Source organism: Podarcis erhardii, assembly GCF_964252035.2.
Source record: "Podarcis erhardii genome assembly, chromosome: 5".
Taxonomy (NCBI): domain Eukaryota; kingdom Metazoa; phylum Chordata; class Lepidosauria; order Squamata; family Lacertidae; genus Podarcis; species Podarcis erhardii.
The window spans coordinates 32,667,299-32,680,597 of record NC_138509.1 but is presented as its reverse complement, the minus strand read 5'-3'; the positions used below and the strand labels follow the sequence as shown (position 1 = coordinate 32,680,597).

The following is a 13,299-nucleotide window of genomic DNA, read 5'->3' as shown; positions in this document are numbered from 1 at the left end:
CAAAGTGATCAAGGAATAGAGTGATTCCACTGCAAAGAAAGGTTGCAACATTTGGGACATTTTAGTGTAGAGAAAAGGAAAGTGATGGCGACATGATAGAAGCTTATAAAATTATGCACGGCATGTTGAATTCTTTTTCTCCCTCAGAATACTTGAACTCATGGACATCCAAGGAAGGGAAATGCTGGAAGATTTAGGACAGATTTTTTTTTTAAGTACTTATTCACACACAGCATAGTCAAACAATGGAACTTGCTCCCTCAGGAGGAGGCAGTGATGGCCACCAACTTGCAGGGCTTTAGAAGCTGGTTAGGCCAATTCAATCAATACCAGTCACTGGAAACCACTGGAGGGGGAGAGTGGGCCCTTGTGCTCATGTTCTGCTTGCTAGTTTCCCAGACATCTGGCTGGTCACTGTGAGAACAGCTTGCTGGACTAAATAGGCCATTGGCCTGATCCAGCAGGCTCTTCTTACATTCTTATGTTTAGAATAGCTTTGAACCACCCTGATCTTTTCTAAAAACTGCCTGAGACCTCTGGGTATAGGGTGGAATATAAATTCAATTAATAATGTTGTTTAGTCGTTTAGTTGTGTCCGACTCTTTGTGACCCCATGGACCAGAGCACGCCAGGCACTTCTGTCTTCCACTGCCTCCTGCAGTTTGGTCAAACTCATGCTGGTAGCTTTGAGAACACTGTCCAACCATCTCGTCCTCTGTCTTCCCCTTCTTGTGCCCTCCATCTTTCCCAACATCAGGGTCTTTTCCAGAGAGTCTTCTCTTCTCCTGAGGTGGCCAAAGTATTGGAGCCTCAGCTTCACGATCTGTCCTTCCAGTGAGCACTCAGGACACCATAATGGATAGATTTGTTCTTCTTGCAGTCCATGGGACTCTCAAGAGTCTCCTCCAGCACCATAATTCAAAAGCATCAATTCTTCGGCGATCAGCCTTCTTTATGGTCCAGCTCTTGCTTCCATACATCACTACTGGGAAAACCATAGCTTTAACTATACGGAGCTTTGTCGGCAAGATGATGTCTCTGCTTTTTAAGATGATGTCTAGGTTTGTCATTGCTTTCCTCCCAAGAAGCAGGCGTCTTTTAATTTCGTGGCTGCTGTCACCATCTGCAGTGACCATGGAGCCCCAAAGTAAAATCTCTCACTGCCTCCATTTCTTCACCTTCTATTTGCCAGGTGATGGGTCAATTAATAATAATAATTTGCAAAAGCAAACTTCCTGGGACATCATCCATTTGTCCAGCTTTGCTTTGTACTGGCTGCCCAGGGTTTCCTACCTTAAGAGAATAGCCAGGCTGGGTGAGGAGTGGGGTCAGGAAAGGCACGAGGTTGCTGTCAGTTACTTTAGAGCAGAGATGGGGAGCTTGGGCTGCAGCTCCCACCAAGCTGCGAGAGAAGGGGGCGTCCGGGTTTACAAATGGCAATGGGCAATATATATTTTTTCCGGAAGAGAGCGAGCTGAGAGGGTGCTTAGTTTTCTCCTGACGCAGCTATTAACGTGCCCCTTTAACGTGCAGCAGCCCAGAGCTGCAACCTGCAGCGCGCAGACCACCCTTGAGCATCTCCGTTACATTACTGCAGATAAGCAGGATTTCCCTCCTTTTTTGGATCCATATTGATCCAATGTTGCCTTTATTTCTCCCCTTTTCCTCCTATTAGCAGCGAGGGATGAGAGGCGCTCCGACCTCTCATCCGATTCCACCAACCAAACCCTCCCCGCTTCGCAACTAGGAAAGGCGCGCAACTAAATCCGCCTTTTCCTCACAGCCGGAGAAGGGCACGCTGGCTCCGCCCACCGACCGCGCTCCAATCAAAAACTACCTTCCCACCCGGATTTCCCGCCCTCCCCTCCGCTCCTCAAAACATTCCTCCCCGCCGACGGAATGGACGCGCACGCGCAGAAAAGCATCCGAGCCCGCGTCTGCCGCTTCCCCAAGAGAAGCGGCGTAACGAGAGAATTAAAACACCCGCGGTTCTCCAACGGAGCGGAACAAAGGTTCCAAGCCCTGACTAACTAACCAGTTGCGTCGCAGATAACTCTGTTCTGCTCCCCCACCCCAACATAATGCCTGCCCCACACTAACATAAATTTTGGCTGTGCCCAAGCACACCATCCCTATGTTTATATATTTATACCCTATGCTCTTGTCCCCGCATATGGCGGCGCGCCGATAGAGAACCGGAAGTGAAGTCTTGTATAGTTGTGTCGCACCCCCTCTTGCTCGAGGTTCGCGAGCGCACGCACTCCCAGGTGCCTGTCATTCTTTCCCCCCCCCCAGTCCCCGCCCCTCCCCCCTCCCTGCTGCAACTGCGCGGATTGCAGATAAGCAGAGCGCCGGGTCGTTTCCTCGGCTGCCCACAATGCCCCGCGCCAGTGGCGCGCGATGGTTCTGAGGCTCGAGGGCTGAGGCGAGTCGAGCGGAGACGGCGCTACTATGGCGGCGGCGCTGCTGTCCCGCGTGTGGTCGTCGTCTGTCTCTGGACCGCGTTATTTCCTCAGGTAATATGCCCGCGGCGGGGCGGCATCCTCTCCTGGCATCTCCCCACTCGCTTTTCTCGATGAAAGAAAAAGCCATTTTCGGTCGTACCCGGTGCCCGCTGACCTGTGAGGTAAAGGAGGCTTAATCGATGGGCACAGAATTGCTCTGTGTCCTTCGCTGCTGCTGCTCCTCCTCATGCCGTTGCCAGATCTCGAGGTTTGAGCTCGGGGTGTCTGGAGACTGAAGTCTCCCTGTGGATGTTTCCAGGGGAAGCACTTGAAATAGGAAGGAGGGGAAGCTGTTTTCCAGTTTTCTTCAAGGTGGAGTTAGGATACTTAAAAATAAAATCTGATATTTAGTGAATAGTAGAACTCTAGAGATGGAAGGGGGTCCAAGGGGTCATCTAGTCCAGCCCCCTGCAATGCTGCTGCCCCGTATGGGGGGGGGGGGAGAGAGATCGAACCTGCATCCTTGGCGTTATCACCATGGGCACCCTGGTTTGCTGTTGTGGTTTGATTCAGCAACTCTGTATTACTTTGTCTCTGTTACCTGGTTTTCTTTTGGGGCGTCTACGTGCTCTTGTACAAGAAAATAATTATTTTTTAAAAGTTTGGACCACCCTTTGTTTCTCTCTGTGGTGATCTTACCAGGCTTGGTACCTTTCTTGGAAACACTGGTGAAAGTTGGCAGGCAGGGAGATAGTAACTTTGCACTTGATGTGCATATGAATGAGATCTTCAAAAATCATTCCATGGTCTCTGACCTGATACACACAATCGTGGGCGTTTCCAGTGGGGGGCAGCTGCCCCCCAATCAAGTAAATAAAAATAACTAACCAATTGTGTCACAGATAACTCAGTTCTGCTCCCCCCAACATTATCCATGCTCCCCCCAACATAAATCTTGGCTAATGCCCAGGCACACCATCCATATATTTATGTATTTACATAATCTGTATCCCATGCCTGCAGTATAATTGCATCCTCCTTGGGAAGAACCCACACAACCAGCACATAAATTTGTTTTCAGCCTTAAGTGTCAGAGTCTCAAGAGGCTTGGTGGCTCTTACCTATTTGAAAATTGACTTGAATTTCTGAGCGCTATGGAGAAGAAATGTATTTCATTTTCCCTGCTCAGAATATGAGCTAGAATTAGCTACAACCCACTTTGTGGTTATATCTTTTGATTAGAAAGGATTTTTGTTTGAGACTTGATTCTTGACTGGAGGGGAATCAAAGTGAACCCCATATTTCCCTCATCATTTCAGCTGTAATTTCTCACCTATTTTCTTCTAACTTAATTCTCCACCAATATGCTTCAGCTGAGTAAGTTGGTTCTAACTTTTATTAAGAAAAAGAAGCCTTCAGCAACACACAAAGTAATGCTGTGGTTTTTATTAAGGGAGCATGGTAATAGGGTTTTATATTTAGTTAATACCTTTTTATCTGGTCCAGACTGTACATTTCTCTTGTTCAACCTTCAAAGCTGTTGGTCTGTTGAAATTAATGGCATCCTGATTAGAACTGTCAAACAAAAATGTCCAAAAATTATTTTATTTCATAAAATTTATACACTGCTTTAAAAACACACCTTAAAGTGGTTTACATCATCATTAGCTAACTAGGTAGTTACATAGGACTTGTAGGGGGGTAATTTAAGTGTGTGTGATTGCATCTGATCTCTAAACTGAGCTTGATCCTATGACAATTTGTTAAAGAGGATAGAGGTGTAAGCAGAGCTAGCATTGGCTGGTCTGCTGTACAAACCAAAATCATAGAGGTAATTTTGTGTCAGGTCTTTCTGTTTGTGTCCACTTGACCCATTCGGGTTTGGTCATATAATGCTTAGGCGAGTCTAGGAAAAGTTCAAGTTGAAAATGTGTCCTTGAAAGTCTGCTAAATCTGCGATTGGGTAGAAGATTGATTGCATTTATATCCCGTCTTTTTCTCCCAATGAATTCAAAGTGACATGCACAGTTCTCCTCAATCTCATTTAATCACAACAACCCAAGTGGGGATTTGAACCCTGCTCTCCCGTGTCCAACACTCTAACCACTATGCCACACTGCCTAAATCAGGCTGTTATTTTTTATATTTGTGAATGTAGCTGCATTATTCATTTCCACTAGATTTCAGACTATTCTTTTATCCTTGGAGTAATGTCTGATTTTATCTGAAGCTTCTGTTATAATAGGTATCAATTTTGCTTTTTTTAAAGGTGCAGTGCTACTTGTTCAGTAGAGAAGTGGTTTTCAAAACAATGTAGTTCAGATAACCGTCCAAAGCACCCACTGACAGCATACATTCGCTTTTATAAAGAACAGCAACCCTTTTATAAGAAACAAAATCCAGGTAAGGAACTCGCTAAGAATGAAACTTCACTGTAATATAAGTTTTTGTTGTTGATTTGTAAAATGTTAAAAGACTGACTGGCCTTTTATTTTTTTTTGTCAGGATTCTCCTAAGTTGCTTAAATCGTTGGTTTTCTGTGTGCAGCAAATTAATCTCCAAAGCCTCTTTTTTCATTGCATAGCCATTGTGTACGCTTGTATTTAGAGAATCTGTGAACCCACATTCTGCAAAAACAGATAGGTTGTACTGTATTTAGAATGCTGGAAGGAAAGAGCCAAGTGAATGTGGTATGTTCCTAAATTTGGTTAGGTAATCATAAGTATACCACAAAATCAGTATGTATATCACTTTGCTGAGTAATATACTCAAAAACAATTCTGAACCCTGTGAATCAACAGAGAAGAGGAGAGAATGAATGCAAGCAAATAAATAACACTCCTCACTTATTTAGGCTTCATTTCCGTTTCGGGTGAAACAGCCCAGAAACGGCAAGTTTTGAGGAATTGTTTGAAGGAATAGAGTGGTGTCACTGTGCAGCAGTTCTGGGAATAAGCAGCATAATGGACATATATATTTAGGGAACCAGAGACTTGCATCCAGAAGTATGGAGACTTGCACACTTAATGTTGCATGAGTTGATTAACTGCTGATATTATAAGACTTCGTGTTGCATGTAGACACATTGAGAGTGGAAGTATGGCCTGTTCTAGATGTGTTTCCACTCCTTCTAAAGGACCAGGTTAGCAGTTTAGGGGTGCTGCTGAGCCCAGCGTGTCTCCTGGATATCTAGGTGGCCGTGCTGTGGCTAAGAGTGCTTTTGCCCAACTTCAGCTGAAGTGAGACTTTTGGTCACAGCCCAGTTATTAAGGTATCTACTGGGGAGATTTCCTCAGCCCCTGGCTTTGGTAGGTGGCCAAGATGATGTTATTTTGCCAAGATTTTGATAGTATTTGTGTGGTTAATCTTTTTTGAGACTGTCTTTTAAAGTATTGTTTTCACTATTTTTATTGCTCTCAGTTTCTGTTGTATTAAAATGTATGTTCATAATTGTAAACCACACTTTTGAGAACTCTAAGGCATTATATAAATATTTTTATAAATCCTGTGTTTTAACTTCTAAGTAAGAATGGCGTTTTGTACAATACACGCCAAATTTTAGCTTTGTTTCAAATAGTTTGGATATATGTCTGTCAAACCCAACTTGTATATCAGTGATGAAGTTAATTTGAATTTGTTGATTCCTTAAATTTTTTTGAAATTTAACATTAAGTTTGACAGGATCTTCATCCTTGTAGTAGTTTTTTGTTTTTTTGTTTTTTTTACTCTGCAGACGTAAGTGTTGTGGACATCACAAAAAAGATAGCACACGCTTGGAGGGAGCTGCCAGCATCTGACAAACAAGTAAGCATGGATTTTGGTGTTCATGTCAACAGAATGTTAATCTATTTTACTAATAAAATTGCTTCCTTGGTTTGAAGAGACCTCCTTAATGCCTAGGGCATTAAGGTATATGCTTTTTACAAGTTTTAGTAAAAACTTGTAAAAAGGTATATGCATTAAGGCAGTGTTTCCCAACCGGTGTTCCGCGGCACACTAGTGTGCCGCGGGACGTCGGCTGGTGTGCCGTGGGAGGGAGGCGGGCGAGTCGGGCGGCGAGAGGCGGGGCGGCGGCGGCGAGCACACGCGGGGCGGGGAGCGAGCTCCCTCCCACATCCCATCGCCCCGTGCTCCGCGCTGGTGTCCGCAAGCCTTGCGCACCCGGGGGATCTCCCCCCGGGAGCGCAAGGCTTGCGGGCGGCAGCTGGCAGCGCGGAGCACGGGGCACCCTTCGGAGGACGCCCCGTGCTCCGCGCTGGTGTTGGCCAGCCTTGCGCACCCGGGGGATCTCCCCCCGGGAGCGCAAGGCTTGCGGGCGGCAGCTGGCAGCGCGGAGCACGGGGCACCCTTCGGAGGACGCCCCGTGCTCCGCGCTGGTGTTGGCCAGCCTTGCGCACCCGGGGGATCTCCCCCCAGGAGCGCAAGGCTTGCGGGCGGCAGCTGGCAGCGCGGAGCACGGGGCGCCCTTCGGAGGACGCCCCGTGCTCCGCGCTCGTGTTGGCAAGCCTTGCGCACCCGGGGGGCGCATGGGGCGCCCTGAAACAGAGGGTTCCCCATGCTGCGGACTGTAGCCTGCCGCCGGACGCGCGGGGCGCCCTGAAGCAGAGCGCCCCTCGCGCCAGGCAGACATGGGCCAGCCCCACAAGCTCGGGGGACAGCGGGGAGGTGCAGCACCGCCATCCCACTGTTCCCCGACCTGGTTTTTTTGGGGGGGAAATAAAGGAAAAAAAATTTTCCTTTATTTCCCCCCTCAAAAAAGTAGGTGTGTCCTATGGGACGGAGCGTCCTATGGGACGAAAAATACGGTACTTACTATTTCATAATAAAGTAATTATAAAATACTTTCTTTGTGTTTATTTGATTCCTATTAAAGAGAGTTACTTTATATATAGTCAATATAGGCACAGAGTTAATTTTTTAAACATTTTCTAATGGTGGTGTGCCTCGAGATTTTTTTCATGAAACAAGTGTGCCTTTGCCCAAAAAAGGTTGGGAAACACTGCATTAAGGTATATGCATTAAAGGGCATTAAGGTATATGCTTTTTACAAGTTTTAGTAAAATTGTGTTTGCTCATATTCTAGCCATACGAAGCAGCCGCCAAGACTGACAGACAGATCTACAAAGAACAAATGATCAAATACAAAGCGCAACTAACTCCTGCCCAGGAGGCAGCTTTGAAAGAGGAAAAGAGAAGGAAAGTGGAAAAAAGAAGAGCAGCAAGAAAAAAGAGGGTTAGTACCTAAATAATCTTTATAATTTTATTATCCACCCTTTACCGGTAGGTCCCAGGGCAGGTTACATTTTAAAATTCTGAAATAAAAACAGTTAAAACAAATTAGTCACAGGAACAGGATAGGTCATGAAATATGATCTCATTGTCCAAGTACCTGAAGAACGCTTGCCACCTTATACTAAGGTTTCAGTAGAAAACACAGGATGCTCTCACACCAGTTACCCATGAAGGTGGTGTGTCTTTTGATGTTACACACAACTTTTTTCCTTTTGTATACTTACAACTGGTGCCTAATATTTTATGATTGCTCCTTACAAACAGTATAAAGGGAAAAGCTTTAAATTATTCTATTTTTTTTATTCCAGAATTTATAAACCACTCTACATTCAGGAAGTACACAAGTGGTGTACAGAAACAGAGTTTCAAACAATACAAATAATAAAATGGTATTAATGCATAAGAACTAACATTGGGGTAAAAGCTAAGTGTTGAACTTGCTTCACTTCTAAGGGAACAGATTTTTATTTTTATTTTTACTGTACATCTACCAATTTAAACTTTGATTTGATTGTGGCTTTGGGGGGATCTGTGTAAAATCATGCAGATTCTATAACGTCTATTTTAATTCTGCTGGGTCTGAATTTTACCCAAAGCTGCTGGAAAAGCAAAATAAAAACAAAAGGCACCTTTGCATGTGTACACCTGTGCTTTTTCTGTCTGGAGCAGGGAAGTGGGTAGAAAAGCAACCAGAGCAGGTGGTACCTACAGCATTCCAAATGTGCTCAAGAGACTCAAAAAGGTTGGGGGCCCCTGATTTAGGGCTTTAAAGGTTAAAACTACCTGTTTGAATTGGACATGGAAACACACAGCCACCAGTGCTGTTGGCACAGAATTGGTGCTCTGTGCTCCAATCATAGAATGATAAGAGTTGGAAAGGGACCCAAGGGTCATCTAGTCCAACCCCCTGCAATTCAGGAATCTCAGCTAAAACATCGCTGACTGATCTCCATGTCATTGTCTTGATGTCAGCAGCATGGCTCTCCTTTCCCTACTGTGGTCTTACAGGACTCGGCATAAAGCACTGCAACTCTGTACACAGAAATGGCAATGGTTTTCTAACTGAAGCCAGATTTAATAGGAATCTTTGGATTTTAACAAGATATTCTTTTTAATGTGACTTGGAGAACTCTGATTTCAATTCTGCCTTGGAAATTGGTATGTCAAGTACAGCCGGGATTCAGATGTGTCTGGTGTTCTCGCATGCATGGGGCTTTTCAGCCTCCCCTGCCTTGTGGTGGCCTCTTACACCCTTCCCTCAAAAAGCTTCCACCTGAAAAGTCAGAGGGTCCTTCAGAGCAGCACTCCATAGTCTAAGTCTTGGTCTGCTGAATGTCCAAGTCTGCCATTCCCTGAATCCTAGACATAAAGGTGTATGTGTGTGTTTTCTATGGCTGAACTTAATAACACCTGAGAAAAGTGCTCACTGATATCCTTTTGTCATTTTAGCAACTAACAATGCTTGGAAAACCTAAAAGACCTCGGAGTGCCTTCAACATTTTTATGTCTGAACACTTTCAAGAAGCTAAAGGAATCTCAATTCAGGTAAACCAAGGGAGGCTGTTCATTTTAACAGCTACAAGGATGAAGATTCTGTCTTTTGTATTGAGAATGAAAGTTAGAACTGATTTAATGGCTATTTCCCATTACTGCCATAATCTGTTGAAGATCCAGTAGGAGTTTTGTGGTATTTTGAGTGCCTCACGGGTTTTCATAGCAGTGTCCCTTGACCAAGAGTTTCCACACAATAGCTGTTGAACAGCTTGTCAAAGATCTGGCATTATCAAGCTACATATACTGAAATTCCAAGCTAGCTTGATAGTTGCAGCTAATGGATATGAAAACTTTAAATGTTGCCTTTGAGTAAGGGCCCAATTTTTGGGGACAATGGGAGATCCATGGCCAGTTCTCCTGCAGGTATTTTAAAAATAAAACTTGGGTGCAGCTGTAAGGAGGGGGGGAATTAAGTCTTTCTCAATCGACTTAAATTGTTAATAATAGATTTTGAGTGGTCTGTTGTGAGTAAGACTGACTTTAGGGAGCACCCATATTTTGCATATCTTGCATTATAAATATATGGCAGGTGGATGGGTGTAGGGAGATTTCTGCTACAGAACTTCAGCAAATATCATTGTCTGTTTTTGTTTCCCTTGTAGGCAAAGATGAAAAATTTATTTGACGAATGGCAAAAAATGAGCAGTTCCCAAAAGAAGGTATTGTCATAAAAGTGACTCTGAATTCCAATAAATTGACATTTAAATTTAGGAATTTGAATCTGTCATGCTTAAATGTGCAGCCCAGTGTTCTAGTAGTGACAGTCAAGGTGCAGTACAAGTGTGAAATAATTCAATACATGCCATTCACCTGTAGTAAGAACTGGCCGTGGAGATCAGCCACTTGCGGCCAGATAACAGTTCATTTTAAAATTAAAAGCAAAGTTTTCAGACTCCTCTGACTCAATAATGTAAGCCAGTATATTGAAGGACAACACCATTGTTTCCTGTTACATCTGAATCAAGTCACTGTATGAATATGTGTGTGTGTGTAGTTGTAGATATGTTTAGAAATCTAAGCCAAATCTTAGTACTTACGTATGGCTGAATCACTGTTTCAAATTCTGATTCAAATTGTAATATTTGAAATACAAATCAGAATGTCAGTTACCTGTTTGGCACTTTGTGCTACCAAAAGTTTAAATGCCTCAGGTTGTGTTCCTGAAGGAACTGTATGAGTAATCATGCTTTCAGGGACTGATCCTGGCATCACTTTAAGCCATACATGAAACTGTGTCGTAAAATGCATGCGCTTGTTGTAAGGAAGATTATGCATCATAGCAAAAACAAGGGGTCATAATAACCAGCTTTTGGTGTTTTGCTGCATGAAACAAACATGTGTAAATACTTTTCACATTAAATATTAGTCCTTAGATGTTTCAGAGATGTCTCTAGTAGTGGAAAGTAAATATCCTGACATTTCTGTAGTACCTTTTAACACAAGCAACTTTTCAGTATGTGAATTCCATTTCTTTGTGCATATCCAGACATATCAGCAACTTGCTGAGGATGATAAGATCCGTTACGAAAATGAAATGAAATCATGGGAGGAGCAAATGGCAGAAATTGGACGCGAAGATCTTATACGTTTTAAAAACAGAAGGAAACTATCAAAAAGAAAGAAAACTGAAAAAAAGGTTGCTTCAAAAAAGAGGGCTACAACATTAAAGAAGCCTTCGGGAAGCAAAGTTGCCTCAGCTGCAGCGAAAAAGAAAGTAAAGGCAAGGCAGTCTGAGGAGTAAGTTGGAAAATACTTGGATTTCATCATTTCTGATTGCAAGTGGAAAGAGACTGAAGTGAAGTCTATTCATTAAAGGAAAGACTCCCAAATCAAAGGTTAGACTTATTTTGGAAATTGTCAAGTAAGTAGAGTAAATCAAGATTGAGAGAATTTAAGCAGTGATTAATCACGAGAGAAGAGGTGCTTTTTCCATAAATGTGTAAATAAGCATTCTCTTATAAATTTTCTTTTTCCAGATCCCGTGATCTGTATAAATTCATAATGTCTAGTCGCTAATTAGAAATAGAAATTTAATGTAGGCTGCAAGTTTATTTTGTGTGTAAATGCATGTAATCACTGGAGAAAGCATGTATATTTGCTGATTTCAGCCTTGTAATTAAAGAACTACTGAACTTACAGATTTTCAATAGTGTTTTTCAATTTTTATACGTACCAACAATGCATACTATTATTTATATTGCTTAGAAAAAATAAATTTAGCAAGTTTGATATAAATCACTTTTTCCGCTCATTTTATTCAAATCTGAATAAGGTCATTTCTGTCTAAGATTGTTTTCAAAATGCATTTTATTGTATCAGATAAACCTTTATTTTAAACAAAAACAAGTTTAAAAACCCAACTGGCATATTGATCCAAACTCTTGTACTGCATTCTTGCTGAAGTCTTGTAGGAATATCCAACTCCCAAGAGACTGTGATCTACTCCCAGTATAAAAAAACTGGCAGTGATCTATACCCATTGTCATTGGAGGGAGGAGTGTGCGTGGGGTGGGTGGATTGCCCAGAGTTGTTGAGCTTTTGGGGGGAGGATTTTTTTTTTAGCTTCCCCCCTAAAAAAAACTTTTCATACACGATAAGGATCCCGTGATCTACCAGGATCAGCTGGGAATCTACTGGTAGATCACGATCTACTGGCTGGACATCCCTGTGCTATAGTATAAAGAACAAAAAAAGGAAGCTGCATATATCCTGGTATTGTCTACTCTGATGGCAGTGATTCTCCTGCAGTTCAGACAGTTTTTTTACACTAGCTGGAGACACCAGGAACTGTTGGATCAAATGGAGATTCATTCATAGAATCAGAGAATTGTAGAGTTTGGGAAAGGACCCAAAGGGGCATCTTGTCCAACCCCCTGCAGCAAAAGAATGTTTAACAGATGGTCATCCAACCTCTGTTTAAGTACCTACAATTAAGGAGAACACACCACCTTCTGAAGTATATATTCCATTGTCAAAAGTTCTTCCTAATATATAGTTAGAATCTTTATTGTACTTATTGTTATTTGAATCTGTTCATTAGAGGTTCTGTGCCAAAAACATCATAAAAATCAGGTAACAAGAAAATTAGAAGAATGTCAGCAACATATTTAAAAGCAAAAAAATTGGAAAAAAATATATGGGGGAAACAAGATACCTTTTCAGTTCTTAACACTTCAACCTAACCTCAAGTGGAGGAGCATTTCAAAACTGGCAAGGCAGATTTAAATATTAAATCATGAAGGAAAAAAGCCTGCTTTAAATCATGAAAAATATTTATGGGTGACATCCAGTGAGTCCATAGCCTGTACAGACCCACTGAAATATAGACTTAAATCCAGCCCGTTTGAGTAAAGTGTATCTACTCAAGAATATGACTCAGATGGATATGGCCCTCTGTTATTGAGATAAAGTATACCTGCAATTTACGCACATTTAACTTGTGTGCGTTCAGCTTTACGCACTTGACAAAAAAAATTAAAAGGGAGCTGGCGTCTGGGGGGAAAGACTTCCACCTGCCATTGGCACCAAGCTCGACTTAATCATAATATGATACAGTCATAATGATTTATTATTCATACCCCGCCCATCTGGCTGGGTTTCCCCAGCCACTCTGGGCGGTTCCCAACAGAATATTCAAAACACGTATCAAACATTACAAACTTCCCTAAACTTCAGGTGCCTTCTAAAAGTGGGATGTGTTTGGACTACACCCGATTTTAGCTTTAGACGTGGTCTCCGGAACGTAATCCCGCAGAAGTTGCGGGCTTAGTGTACTTCTCTAGAAAAAAACATGACAACTTGTTGATTTAACCACAATTGCACTGAGTGAGATCTACTGTAATGCCATCTGCCAATAGGTTTACCCGTTGCATTTGGCCGCCGCGCAATGGATCGCCTGGGCAACCCACGAGGTCCGCGCGCCACTGCTGCCTTTGAAGCGGTAGACTCTACAAGTAGAGATAGGAAAAATGAAGAGTCACACATCCATGAGAGTATTGGGAACACGCCA

The 13,299-nt window shown here is 42.8% G+C and overlaps 1 protein-coding gene across 1 annotated transcript; it reads left to right on the top strand.

Annotated features, from left to right (window-relative positions):
• The first annotated feature begins 2,345 nt into the window (after positions 1 to 2,345).
• On the top strand, positions 2,346 to 11,426 carry TFAM (transcription factor A, mitochondrial). Its single transcript, XM_081862052.1, has 7 exons — positions 2,346 to 2,516; positions 4,714 to 4,847; positions 6,178 to 6,248; positions 7,528 to 7,677; positions 9,186 to 9,281; positions 9,893 to 9,949; positions 10,777 to 11,426. Exons 1-7 carry the CDS (start codon positions 2,452 to 2,454, stop codon positions 11,029 to 11,031), a joined length of 828 nt encoding a protein of 275 aa, XP_081718178.1. The 5' UTR covers positions 2,346 to 2,451; the 3' UTR covers positions 11,032 to 11,426.
• Positions 11,427 to 13,299: the final 1,873 nt, after the last annotated feature.